This window comes from Rhyacophila brunnea, unplaced genomic scaffold (assembly GCF_057557595.1).
Source record: "Rhyacophila brunnea isolate RB1 unplaced genomic scaffold, BYU_Rbru_1.0 scaffold_17, whole genome shotgun sequence".
NCBI classification, from domain to species: domain Eukaryota; kingdom Metazoa; phylum Arthropoda; class Insecta; order Trichoptera; family Rhyacophilidae; genus Rhyacophila; species Rhyacophila brunnea.
In genome coordinates, this window is record NW_028232827.1 from 27,117,646 (window position 1) to 27,131,963 (window position 14,318).

Consider the following 14,318-nt stretch of genomic DNA (forward strand, 5'->3'; position numbering starts at 1 on the left):
CTGAGCATATGGGCCGTTAAAATAAAACGTGCAACAGACTGTATGCTGGTGACGTAAAGTAGAAAATTACAAGGTTTACATATTGTTTTCTTCATTTTGATTAACAATAACTATTCTTAAATTGATATTCAATGGTAAACGTGTGAATACACCATACTTTAAATAAAATATTTATAAATTATTATTTGTCAATAATATAAACTTAAATGTAAAATACTATGGTTGTTTCATCAGAAATATATTTGAATAATATCTATTATTTTTTTTAAAGACATTTAAAAAAAGCGAATTTATAACGACATCTGTTGATATTAAAACAAACTAATGTAAGTACAGAATAAACAATATTGATTAATTATTAAGTAGGTACTTCTATTTATATATTTTTTTCTTATACATAAAAATATTGTCGGTCTATCGGATGGCTGAGATATATGGTGATGGGTAATCAAAAAGGTTCGATTTCAACATCATATGCAGTCTGAAAATGTATTTGATTTGTTTCGTTTGTCGATAAATAGTTCGGTTAGGTTAGTTATATAATAGTAGTCTAGCGTGTCATGGAAAGTTGCAAGTTGGATATAACGCGGAAAGGCCATAAAAAGGCATTGATAAGAATGCAGATAAAGTACACGTTGCGATAAAAGTCGCACAGCAGATGAAATGGTAATGAACTGGACATGTCGCTTGGTTAGTGGATAACCGTTGGACAAATACCGGTATAGAGTGGTACCCAATGCATTGTATTAAACATTGTCTCAGCCTTGCCCAGAAGGCAACCTACTTCACATACACAGCTTGGATTAAGTTCCCAGAAATTCGAATATCAGTAGTCAGGAGAAATTCATGTCGCATTGTGGTGATAAAATACATCTGGAATGGAAACACCATACGAAAACAAAACAAAAACTCACAATAGTCCCAAACTGTCTCCGTATTCAATATAATTTGCCTGTAGTTAGGGTTTTCTTCTGCGAAAGACGCTATGACAGTCAGATTATGTCCTCGATTCGCTAGCTCTTCCAGTATTGGTTGCATGTTGAGGTAATGAGATTTACCCGCAAAGGGTATAACTGCCAAGATGTTATAGGAATAACTGCATTTTATGAACATCAAAAATGACAGTAGTACGTTTAAATTCATCTAAAAATAGATTAAATAAAAATATGGGTTTATAATTATTCGTATATATAATTAGGAGATTTATTATGATACTAATCATTTTATTTCACCAACGATTTTTATAAATTAATTTATTACGAACCATGTCCTTTAAGGAGATTCTAATATATACATAGAGATACTTCGACGTAGTCAATTACGTATTTTTCTATATGAGAGATTACAACTTTTAAAAATTGCTAGATTAGGGTTTTAGGTGAAATCTGTTCCTACAATTAATATTTCTTATTTTTTTTAACGGTCAGAATTACATAGATATCATCAGCAGGGGTGCGAGAGCCCGGTGTGGGTCTTGACCTCCTCCAACAGCTTCCTCCACCTGTCCCTACTTAGTGTGGGCGCTTTCCAATATGGTACCCCTAGAACACGGCAGTCAATGCCAGCTCCATCCAACCAGCGAATCTTTGGCTTGCCTCTTGTTCTACACCCGATTGGATTGCCGGATATCACTCTCTTTGCCGGTTTATTCTTAATCTTAAATCTTAATTGATTGAACTGCGCTGCAATCTTCGTATAGCCCGTAGAGCTCATCATTATATCTTCTCCTCCAATCGGTGCCGTCCCTGATCGGTCCATATATACGGCGGAGAATTTTTCTTTCAAAAATGTTCAGGGTTCGTTTATTTCGCAGAGTTAATGTCCAGGTTTCCGATGCGTAGGTGAGCACTGGCTTTACAAGTGTCTTGTAAAGAGTGCTTTTAGTTCGGCGAGATAGTATGCGGGACTTAAAATGTCTTAACAGGCCAAAGTAGCATTTATTCGCAGACATGATTCTCTTGTTGATTTCTTCTGTAATATCATTATGTCGAGTTACGAGAGAACCAAGGTATATGAAACTGTCGACCGTATCAAACTTATATGCACCGATATCTAGCTTTGTTGCGCCTCCTCGTGGTGTGACATAGACAGGCATGTAATTAGTTTTTGCCTCGTTTATTTGTAAGCCCATTCTTTTGGCAGAGGCTTCTAGTGCTGTGAATGCCTTTTTCAGCGCCAATTCTGATATGTCAATGATGTCGATATCATCGGCATACGCCAGCAGCTGCAGAGGCTTAGTAAATATCGTGCCGCTGCCACGAGCATCAATCTTTGCATCCCGTATCGCCTTTTCTAGCGCAATATTGAAAAGAAGGCATCCCAAGCCGTCACCTTGCCTGAGGCCATTCAGTGATCTCGTAAATGGCTCGGATATTACCACTTGAAACTTCACCCGGCATTGTACTGGTGTCATTGTCATCTCTACAAGTTTAATTATTTTCGTCGGAATTTCAATTTCTCGCATTGCTTCGTATAACCGGTTTTGATTAATGCTATCATAATTACATAGATGTTGTTGTTTATTATTTGGTAAGGTTTGTTGGAGGTAAATTTTATATTAATGTTGTGAGAACACATCACTCTTTTCTAAAATTGGACATTCGTTAATGACATGCCACACCATTCGAGACGTGTTGCCGTCACATGGACAGCAGCTGTCGTCCCCAAATGCAACCCTAATTATATATGCTCACAGTACTCCTTGATCTGTTAGTATCCATGCGATGATTTTATATTCCTGGCAAGGGTGAGGCTGATATTATGTTTGGAATAAATTTCTGCGATATTGATCATGTGGCAAATGTTATGTATCTGCTTTTTTACAGCTCTAGTTTGTGTCTTCGTTTCGTTTATTGCGTTTTCACTAACTAATACCCCATTTACACGTGCATAGATTTACTGCTGACAGTAAGTACCTACTGTCGCGGCTACAATACGTATTAAAGTTGCAAGATTGCATGCATATCTCAAAAAAGTTCAGAATTTTCACGTGACAGTTGGACTTTGTGAGATATCTGCGCCTGCGCAGTATAATGATAGTGGTAAACCTGTCAAAAAAAATGAACTACACCACTCAAAACATTTTGCACCATACAATGACCACATTGCATCTCCCTTACGCTTAAATAATGAAATTGGCGAGACAGTCAGCTCTATATGTGACACACTATTAAATTATTGGTGTTAGTAAATCTATAGGCGTGTACAGGCGCTATTACGTATTCACACCGGTTTGTTTACACATAATTTTGTTTTTACTATTTAAATATTATTTGACAATATAAAACGTATAGAATTTCAATTTATTTATTTTTTAACATATTGTCAATATTTCATATTATAAGTTTAAGACGTTCACAACATGACATTTAGAAACATTTCAGTATTACATAAAAAAAGAGAAGAGATCAGTATAGATATAGATAGTAGATATGTTCTTAAACAGTAGAAATGTGTAAATACAAAAAATATAAATTATATAGGTACAAGGAAGTACACCGGATGAGTTAAGCAGACCATATTTAAAGAATTTATAAAACAACGTCCACCTTTACTCATTCTCACGTAGGTGGAATATATCAAAACCCGAAGCAATTTCTAAGACCAAAGTAATCGCCCTCCCAATTGGCATTACCAGTGGCAGGTTGGTTCTGCACCTTGGGAGAATAAACAACTGACGGTCTCTATTTCTAAGATAGTTATCAGGGACACACAGGTCAACATTGCCCAGAATGGCAGAGTTCTTATTTATAACTCGTATAAAGTAGCCTACTGATTAGATTATCGGAATAAATCAGTGTGGTTTCAGTATTATTTTATGGATATCGAAATGGACAGAAATCGCATTGTTTTGTACATTTAATGAAACGCTTTATTATAAATTTATTGCATCGATATGATTCTATTCGATTGTTATTATATTCCATAATATTATATTTAAATTAAAAATGCATAACAATACAATATTAATATAAGCCATGAGTAAATTTAGAAATTTAAAAAAGAAACATAATGAAGTAACGGGTAAAAATGACTTAACCATAATTTTTGTTGATTTTTTTTAATTACCTCAATAATTAATATCAAATTATGAATATAAAAACCAAATAATTAATTATCATGCACTTGAAGGTTATGTCTATTTTGTATCTTAACTTTGACCAAAAACTATAACAAAAACATTTTTGTGCCTCCTGTAAATTTGATTTGTTTGGATTACACTCTTCTTCCTTTCCGCAGTCGGATCATTAGTAAGTTGTATTAAAATTGATACTTCGTCTTTTGTTAATATTCATAATAGCACTAAATATCCCATTTATATAAAATAATACTGAATCAAAGTAAGTTACTATAAACAATTGAGACATATATTTTAAGTTTTGTTAATAAAATAAAATCGCTTGGGGTCATGGGACCGCAGTCGTCCTCTATTTCCTTTAACTTAGTTAATTGTATTAAGGAAAAATTACCAATTATTATATTTTAATAGGAATAATAGGTAAGCACTGAATTGAAATCTAAGATTGAATTCCAAAAATTGTGTGTTATACCTAGTCGATAGTCATTTCAGTCATAATTACCGACTTATTAAGACTGGGCCATCGTTTTCAATATTTATACTGTATGCAATTCGAACATTAGAAAAAAAATATAATATTTTATATTATTATATTTTTAATTCATATACTTAATAACGTTTCTCTAATAAAATTAAATACTCTAGTAAGTAAATAATATTTTCAGATAGGTATACTTATTAAAAAAATATTATGATTTGACATTTTTAATTAGTTTTGTATAAATAAATAAAGTTGTTAACTGATCATAATCTTTACATATACTGAATGATTCTACGTACTTTTGGTTATGTGTATCTATCTGGTTTTGAACTCTTGACATCCAACTGCACTTGAGAACGACTATTAATATTATGAATGCTTATGAAATCATACTATAATAGTTGAATCATATTTAGTACAAAATGTCGTAACTAGGGTTCTCACTCGATTCATCGATCTGGGATGAAATTATTGATGTATTTTGTGTCTAACGATTTACTAAAAAAATATATATACGACCCAAATAACATAGTTTTTCTTACTAAACTTCAAAGTAAATTTATTTTTAAAAAATCCCAAAGTTTTTTTTGTATAGTTTGAATAATCTAACTATCAGTTTGATGACGCATTCTTTAATTTATATTACATTTTAAACAGAAAATTGTTATCACTCCTATAATATTTACTATGACATTGTAATAGTAATAAGTTCTTTTTATTATTGATTGATTCTGAGATGGTTTTATTGGTCATATACATTTGTGTTACTACATTTCAAAATCAGTCAAAAAAGTCCACCTTTAGGTATTTTTGACCTTTTTTGTGAATTGCTCAAGAACTATTGCTTTCTAACATTTCTGCATTATCAAAATGTGGAATTTATTAATTTTAAATATTCTATTCTCGAAATAATATAAACTTTCACCCTTGTGACTGTGTATTTGACAAAACGAAAAGCTGTTTTTCTCCTATTCATCTATTATAGATTTGGCAGATTTTGAAATCTAGCGACACATTTACTATAAATAGTCCAGTGCTGCTAGCCATACGGTAATTAATTGTAGTATTTGTATTATAATCTTGGTTCGCATATTACTATGTTCGATATTAAGAAGGCAGAGTATAGTATACCCAATGAATATCGGAAAAAAATGTATTTTTATCTTAAAGATTTAATTTTGGACATTACAAAATACGCCAAAATCACTAAAATATCGATATCTTCGTATTATAAATTTGTACAAAGTTCTATAATTTCGTAATAAAAGAAAATTTGGCGAGCCGACAAAAAGAATTCGGCGGTAAGCATTTTTGGCTGGAAGAGGTATCTAAGTAAAAAGGGCTTTGGAATTTTTCAAGTTTTCCGTTATTTTTATGAGAAATATAAAACCTATATATTTTCATCAGATGATGACGAGTACGTACTATAATTTTTACCGAAATTCTATAATGTCAAGGACCACGTACTATAATTTGGCGACAAAAAGATGGCAACACTACAACCACAGTCATTTTAATATGGTAGTAGATTTTAACCTGTATTTTGTATAAAATTGCACTAAGGGTTGTGCCAAACTTTTTTTAATATATGAAAGTGACCATACTGAAAGTGTTACTATAACAAAACTATAATCATAGTCCCTACATCCTGAAGCGGGCCCCCTACCTATCACAAAGGTTAATGTCAATCTGACGCTATTGGTGTGAGGTTAAATAAAATTCAGTGTATTTTTATTATTTTTTTAAACCAAAAACTGCCTCGCACAACCATTCGCGCCGTGAGTGTAAAACCAAGGCATCTGCAAAAGACATATTTTGGATATATTAGGGTTTTAAGTCTTCGTTTTGTTAGGAGAAATAGAGTTTCTAAAAAAACCGTAATATTTGGTTTATATCTACATTATATTGCATGTTCTTTCCGTTACTTCACTTTTACATTATCAAGTTCACGACTTTTGCAGTTGTTTTGCATTTAATCTCGAAATTGAAAAATTTGCAGATGCCTTGGTTTAATACTCAGTGTGCGATATATTTAAAGGTGGCATATGTTTATTATAATTTTATAATCGATTTTGAAATGAATATAAAAAACAGAATATCCAAATAAGAATAACAAAATTTACTAGAAAGGGGTTACTAGATTAATATCTACTAACAACAATTATATTTAACTAACCCTACTGCAGGTGGAATAACTCCGTATTGATTTATGTAAGTCACTGTCTGGTGTATTTATATTTTGTATGGAAATATAATATTTATACGTTCTGAATGCTGAATATATGAGAGAAAATCGAGTGAAAAACGAAGAACTTCTTACCTTAATAAAGTTAACAGAGTTGAAAATATCTAAAATATAATAAACCTACATACACTACTCACAAAACTGAAATAACTCGTCAGTAAGGTGACATGGCATTATATTTGTAAGGTTGCAATATGTAAGCGTCAAATACAAGACTATAAAATAAATAGGTAAATATTACCTACTCTACTGCTATAAATATTGCGTAACGATTCAAAAAATACTACCTACTCAATGTTTTTAACTTAATGTTGTCCAGCGACAGTTTTTGTATAGCTCTTCCTTCCAAAAAATGATACGATCTTATTGGATGTATTATGATTATAAATTACATATTATATATTTATAAATATTATTTTCAATCTTAGACTATAGACACATCTAGACGCCACCAATTGCATTGATAAATGAAGCTGCATGCCGTGCGTTTGGTTTGTGGGCGAGCGTTCGTTCGCATTCATTCGTATTCATACATTCGTATTGAAATGTTCGAGATCATAGACCATTTCGCTAGTGCTCGCACTAGACGTTCAGAATTAAAATATATTTTACTATTTTTTTAAAGTTATATAGTATTTTTAAGCGGTCAAAATGCAACCATTTGGTAAAAATATCCATAATTTTAGTTATTTTAAAGAAACACGGTCACTTGATATACAAATAAATAATCACGAACATGTTTCATCTTACCTATGAAACGTAATACCATCTTTTTGCTTATCAGTACGGCTACCACATTTTAATACAACACACAAAACCATCTTTTCTACTTAATTAACTAAAAATATTTATCACTGAGTTTATAATTAACACAAAAAATAGCAATTTTAGCAACACGGTTATCGACGCTTAGTTAAGCAATAAGGTGAGATTTGGCAGCTACACCGTAGCAAACCATCTCCCACATCTGTAAACCTTTTATCTTACTCTAGCGCGTGTCGCAGAGATTATAAGGGTGCCGAATACTTTCTCACTCGCACTTATGCATCGTTTTTGTTCAGGCCTTGTTTCCAATACATTTATGAAGCTATACCACCGATGGTTGCAACTTTAATAAAATGCAATTCAATATGTAGGTAGAGTTATACTGAATAAACGGAATAACTAGCATAGCATAGAAAATATCTAGCAAAAACCACGTGTTACTTTTAAATGTGTGTTTGGATCCAGACCATGGGTCTGGCAAACATATATTTCCTGTAAAACAAAAAATATGTTACGAAACCTTTTCGTAAGGCAGCCTCGATCACATCAGATTATAATAATTATATTATCCATTTTTTAATAGTGTAGGTAATGTATTAATTGTTGCTAACAATTCAACTCAATGAAAATAATACCATCTATGGAAATTATTCCAAACCTTTTTAATGAAAATATAAAACACTAATATTATTTACCTTGTACGTAGATATTATAATAGTATGTGTTTCAGTGTGTATTGTTTATTGTGATTTATGGATTTATCGTATCAAAACAATCCTTTTCTATAGAGATGTAGCATACATCTAGGTAAATGAAGTTGAAATGATAACAAAATAAAAATGACTTTTTATATACCACGATTTAAAATTTTCTGTTGAATCATAAAAACTTGAAAATTCTATGTATTAATAAAAACTTTTTATTGTACTTGATAAAAATACTGAATAAATATAGAATACTAAAAAGTCATTTTGACATTTCATATTGATTTCCATAGTAACGCACGTATATATTAATAATTTAATTGATAGGACCCCCTTAGCAACCAATAATAGTGTTTTACTTTTTACGATTTTTTTCCGAAATAACTTTCCATACAAAACAAAATTAACTGATTCACTTCTGCTTCAAGATGGCTAAAAGTATTAAAAGAATGCATTGTCGTCGTGTTCTGATATATTCGAAAAGTTTCAAATGTCTAGCTAGTCATAAAGTTAGTTAAAAATCTTCAATCGTCCAATACAAATCTTGGACAAACAAGAAAAAAATTGTACTGGACAAACAAGAATACGATCTAATAAAAACGTGGTAAAATAGCCTCTGGTTTTACTTGTTAACTTAGTTAGAAGTCAATCTATCAATAATATATACAACAGAGTCGCGCCTGAGATTTAGAATTTTTTTTAATATTAATTTAGCTTGGTTAATTATGAATATTGATTTATTTTTATTAGTATTGAACTAATTTAATTTAAATTTAAAAAATTAACACACAAATTATTTACTAATATTACGGTATTTTTTTAAAGTAATATTTTTGATAGCCTATAAATTGAATTATATGATTTTTTATTATGATTCACCTGGTAAAGGTATCTTGAAATACCTATCGAAAATGATTGAAACCAAACCCTGAAACCGGGGTTCCAATTTTCGATTTGATGGGACCGCAACCGGAAACTGAACCTCGAATCGTCTCATTAAAAAAATTGGGAGTTGGGCACCCGAAATTGGAAATAAGAGGCATTGAATAGAGGTAAGTGGTAGAGGAGATCAAAATGATACGTAAGATTGTAAGAAGACGAAAGAACAACGTTTGTATAAAGTAATATTATATTATTTATTTTTTCTCTTATTTTTATACATTTCATTACGATTGTATTTTACTTTACTTGTATTACATATAACTCTATAACAGTTATATAAAAATATTGATACTATACATGTTATCAGTGTAAATATAGAACCTATATCCATAATATAATACTCAAACTTTGATATACTGAGGGCAGGCGATCTCATAAAACTAGCACCTTTATGTCTCGCTACATACTCAATCCAATAGATTGTCGTTTCGAGAGCTGACATGGGCCTATCATTAAATCGAATAGAGAGCTCTTTAGCCTTTTTTGAGTACTTTTCGCCATTTAAAACGTTATTCAATGCATTTTCCAGCGATTCTTCTGTAATTGAAGAATATGGTAGGTGAAATGCACACCCTGATCTCTCCATGTTTTTTATATTTCTGAATTGGTCTGCGAAGAATGGTATTCCAATTATTGGAACTCCTCTAGATGTCGCTTCAAGGGTGCTCAGCAATCCTCCGTGACTTATGAATAATTTTACGTTTGGGTGCGCTGAAATAAAATAAAATATACTTCAGTTAAAAATAGATTACGGTAAATTGTTATCAAAATTTAAATATCACTGACAATTAATACTTTGTGAAAAATAATCTTCTTTTGTCATTGACAAAACCACTAAATACTTCACATGAATTTTTATAATACAATTAAATATAAACTACGTTCAGAAAATTAATTATAATGCCTTTTAAAATTGGTGACCAATAGTATATATTTTATATTTTGTCTTGATTTTGGTTCTATAAGAACGTCTACTTTCAATGTAGGTACCTACATTCATAAACTAACAAACCCAGCTTAATTTGTTTTAAAAATAGTATTTATGGCAACAGATGAGGTGGAGGAGAAAGAAGCTTGTTGCTGCGTGGATGTTTGAAGCAAAGTTTATTGATTGATACGAGAATATAATAATAAAGATGTAAAGATGACAGCCGTGAGATTATAATCGCGGACAATAATTTACTGGTGAGATCGATGTGATCAAGAGATTGATTATATTAATGAACTGAAAGGCTTGATTTGAGTGAATTGACGGTTGATTATGTCAAGTGAAAGACTCATGACAATAGTAGTGCATCTCGTGAGTGAGTGAGGATTCATGCATTGTCCTTACAATTTATACACTTGCAGTAAAACATGTATTACAAGAGATATTGTCGCAATTAATAAATAATAACAGACCCTACTGATCAAGTTATGATTGAGGAAATGCTGAAAATTATTATCGCTCTATTTTTTTGTTTTGACAACAAAATATACATATTAAAGTATGTCATTCATTTAATGCTGACTGTATGATTGCTACATATTTAACAGTAGGTTGTTTGAAAAATTAGTTATATACGTCAGCCCCCATTTTTCACATTTTACCGTTAGCTTTAAACATATTATGTTTTAATAACATATAGGTAATTCCCTAATTTTCCATTTGAGTCATTTGGAATTGCGACTTTTTTTCTTCAGAAGAGGACATTTTGCATGGTAACTAATGATTTAAAAATGTTAAGATTTTTTTTTCTCTTACCCAAAATATCATTCTGTGGCATCCATTTGTCAATGAGAACATTTTCTGGTTTTCCAGTCATATTTTCAGACTCAAATTTCCAAAGAACTCGCTCTTTCAATTTTCCAAAAACACTCAAAAATATTTCGAGTTTTTCATTAGGCATATCTTTGCTTTGGACATTTGATCCCAAGCTGAAATAAATTGCGCCGTGTTTTGCTTCGTCCAAGTACGACTGAAGATGCTGAAAGTAAATTATATTTTTTTATTATTTATAGCCGTATGATGTATCGTATATCTTAAATCACTTGAAACAAGAACACAGTAATATGTACCCTCTAATATTAAAAAAAATATTGCTAAACATATGAATTGAGATTTTTTCATTATTTTATTTGCAATACAATAAATTATAAGTACATAATTGTAAGTAGGTATCATTTTTAAAATATTGAATCATATGTTTTTATGTGATAATAACTAATTACCATTGCAAACTAAATTTTAATATTAAAGTAAAAATGTTCTACAGAATAATATGTAAAAAACACATATCGATAATCCAGAGAAAACCCCTTATTATCATGACGTATATAGGAGTAGGTTAACTTCCTTACTAATTACATAGAATAATTATGTGTTTTGATAAAAATATTTGGTTATTAGTCACTGCGTTACCGAAATATGATAATATTTACATAAAAACAAAGGCACATTTGGAATAATGACACTAATGAGTTAATTTTGCAATCATACATACATCAACCTGTTTTTACATTATTATATTATGTTAACGAATGAATGAAAATGGTGTGAGTGGACCCTTATAGATTAAAAAATAATTACAAGATAAAAAGAACTTTTTAGATAGGTACAACGTTTTTAAATTTCATATAAACTTGACTTGACTAGCTTAAATGATCAAAAAAATTTATACTTAATAGAAATACTGAATAATGAAATGTCATTTCATATTGATTTCCATAGTAACGCACGTAGGTATATATTAATAATTTAGTTGCTAGGATCCCCTAGCAACCAATAATGGTATCGAAATAACTGTTCATACAAAATAGAATTAACTGAAAATGAATTAAATTCTACTTAAAGATGGCTAAAAGTATTAAAAAAATGCATTTGCATCGTGTTTTGATATATTATAAAAGTTTCAAATGTCTAGTTAGTCGGGAAGTTAATTAAAAATCGATTGCAAGATTTGTACCGGACAAACAAACACCGGACAAATAAGAATACGAGCTAAGAAAATCGTTGTAAAATTAGGGACAATGTGTGTGAAACGACTTATGTAAAATAAGATTAAATAATAAATTTGAGTTTATTGAAAGAAAAATCCAAAAAACAATCGAGTAGCGCAACGTGGCATAGAAAGGTGCAAGTTGGGCATAATTCGAAAAGACCACTAAAAACTAAGCACTAAAAATTCCTCAATAGATGAGATGTCAATGGTATGGATGAGTATAGGCAGGCATCGTTTTATAAATTCTTAAAATAAGTTCCACTTAGCTCATTCGATGTGCTTCCATACTTTATAATTTTTGTACCTTTTACTTTACTTTTCATACTGTTTTTTGTTATACCTAGTGCATATATTTATTTCTTTTTTACACTGTTTTAATACTATTTATTTGTTTTTAAATGTCATGTTGTGAAAGTCTTAAATTTATAATTTGTAATTATCACCATACCTATGTAAAAATTAATAAATTTAAATTTGAATTCAATTACAAGGCGAGTGGATTAACAAATTCCTTTATTCAAGGGGCACAGCGGGATGCTCTAAAGCTCACCCGATCATTGAATTTATTAAATTCGATGAATCTACGTGGCAGAAATTGACTAGTGATGAAACTACCCCTGTTGGTAATGATATAATAAAAAGAGTGTATACGATATAAAAAATAAGACAATATAAAGATAATTGGTATAAGTACTTACAGATGGAAGGCTTTCATTTTTTTGAATATGCACACCACCCACTTCAATAATTCCAGGCACATATGGTTTAACTGTATCATACGAGTAATGTGAGTTGACAAATGTAATAGAAATATTTTTTTCAATATCTACTATACTTGGAAGGGGCTGAGGTAAATGCGAAAAGTGTTTTTCTGCCAATTGTTGATGTTTAGGTAATAATATATACTGCCTCGATATGATTTCATGCAGAGTATAATATGCGTTAGTAAATTTATCAATTAAAGTCATCGGTTTATTGGGATTTAAATACTCGTGCGACATATAGGATAAAGCTAGAGGGCTTCCCATTGTATCGGATATAGTTTGACTATGTCCAAACGTACAAAGCGCTACTATCGGTGCATTGTATTTGTGGGCAAACATGTAAAAAGCTTCTTGATAGAATATTTCCGTGAATATCAAATCGAAGTGTGAATTGTCATTTTTTATAAAGTCCTGCATGACTGTTGTGTTTAATGCAGCTTCCGTTATGTAATATCCTCCGTTCCATATCTTTTCCAATTTAAGGCCATGTTTTTCGTTTTCGAAAATTGCTGATTCTCCACCGACTGTAAAAAAAGAGATTATTCTATTATTCGATAATATAAATGACTTAAAGCGCTTATACACGTACAGTAAAAACAAAACAATGATTCGGTTCGTGGATTGTATGGATACGAATACGTATACCATCGTCAGCGCTATGCGTACATCGGCTACCAGGTAATTAGTAGCACTAGTAGGGGTAAACATCTGCACGCACACCATCGACCAACCGAATCAGTTTTGTTTTTACTGTTCATAGATTAACTGGCACCAACAGTGTGTAAATTAAAATATCACGATAATAACTGCTTACATGCAAAAGTGCTGACTGTCTCGCCAATATCATTCCTCGAGCATAAGCGAAATGCGTAGTTGTCATTGTATGATGCTATTTGACAGGTTGTGAAAATTGGTAAACGTCACAACGCTCTGCGCGGTTTGTTCGTATTTTATCCCGCATTTTCACCACTATCGTTCTACTGCGCATGCATATTATACGTCATGCAATCTTGTGAAAATTCAGATGTCGCAAAACTTATTTTATGCATGCATGATAATGCGTATTTACATTATTGAATTTTATTGTTTTGGTCTCGACAATACCTAATACCGCCAATAAATTCATGCACGTGTAAACGTGCTTTTTATGAGAACATAATATGAAAAATTTTAATTTAAGATGCTCACAATATGATATTAAAAAAATAAGTAGAAAAAACACTATTAAAATATAACAATATCAAAGCTAAGAAATGAAAATATAATTGGAATTCTACCAAGTAAATGATAATTCAATTAATATCAAAGCTTTTGAATATTTTTCTATAAAATGTAGTATTTTGTTATGTTTTTATAAA

General features: G+C 30.9%; 2 protein-coding genes across 2 annotated transcripts in view; one reads left to right on the plus strand and one right to left on the minus strand.

Moving 5' to 3' along the window:
* Positions 1–14,318, plus strand: part of LOC147073889 (uncharacterized) — a 670,186-nt gene that overhangs the window by 332,818 nt on the left and 323,050 nt on the right. The window lies entirely within an intron of this gene.
* On the minus strand, positions 8,217–12,936 carry LOC147073900 (UDP-glycosyltransferase UGT5-like). Its single transcript, XM_085944642.1, has 4 exons — positions 12,895–12,936; positions 10,960–11,182; positions 9,537–9,926; positions 8,217–8,227 (listed from the first exon to the last, which is right to left on the minus strand). Exons 2-4 carry the CDS (start codon positions 11,102–11,104, stop codon positions 8,217–8,219), a joined length of 546 nt encoding a protein of 181 aa, XP_085800768.1. The 5' UTR covers positions 11,105–11,182; positions 12,895–12,936.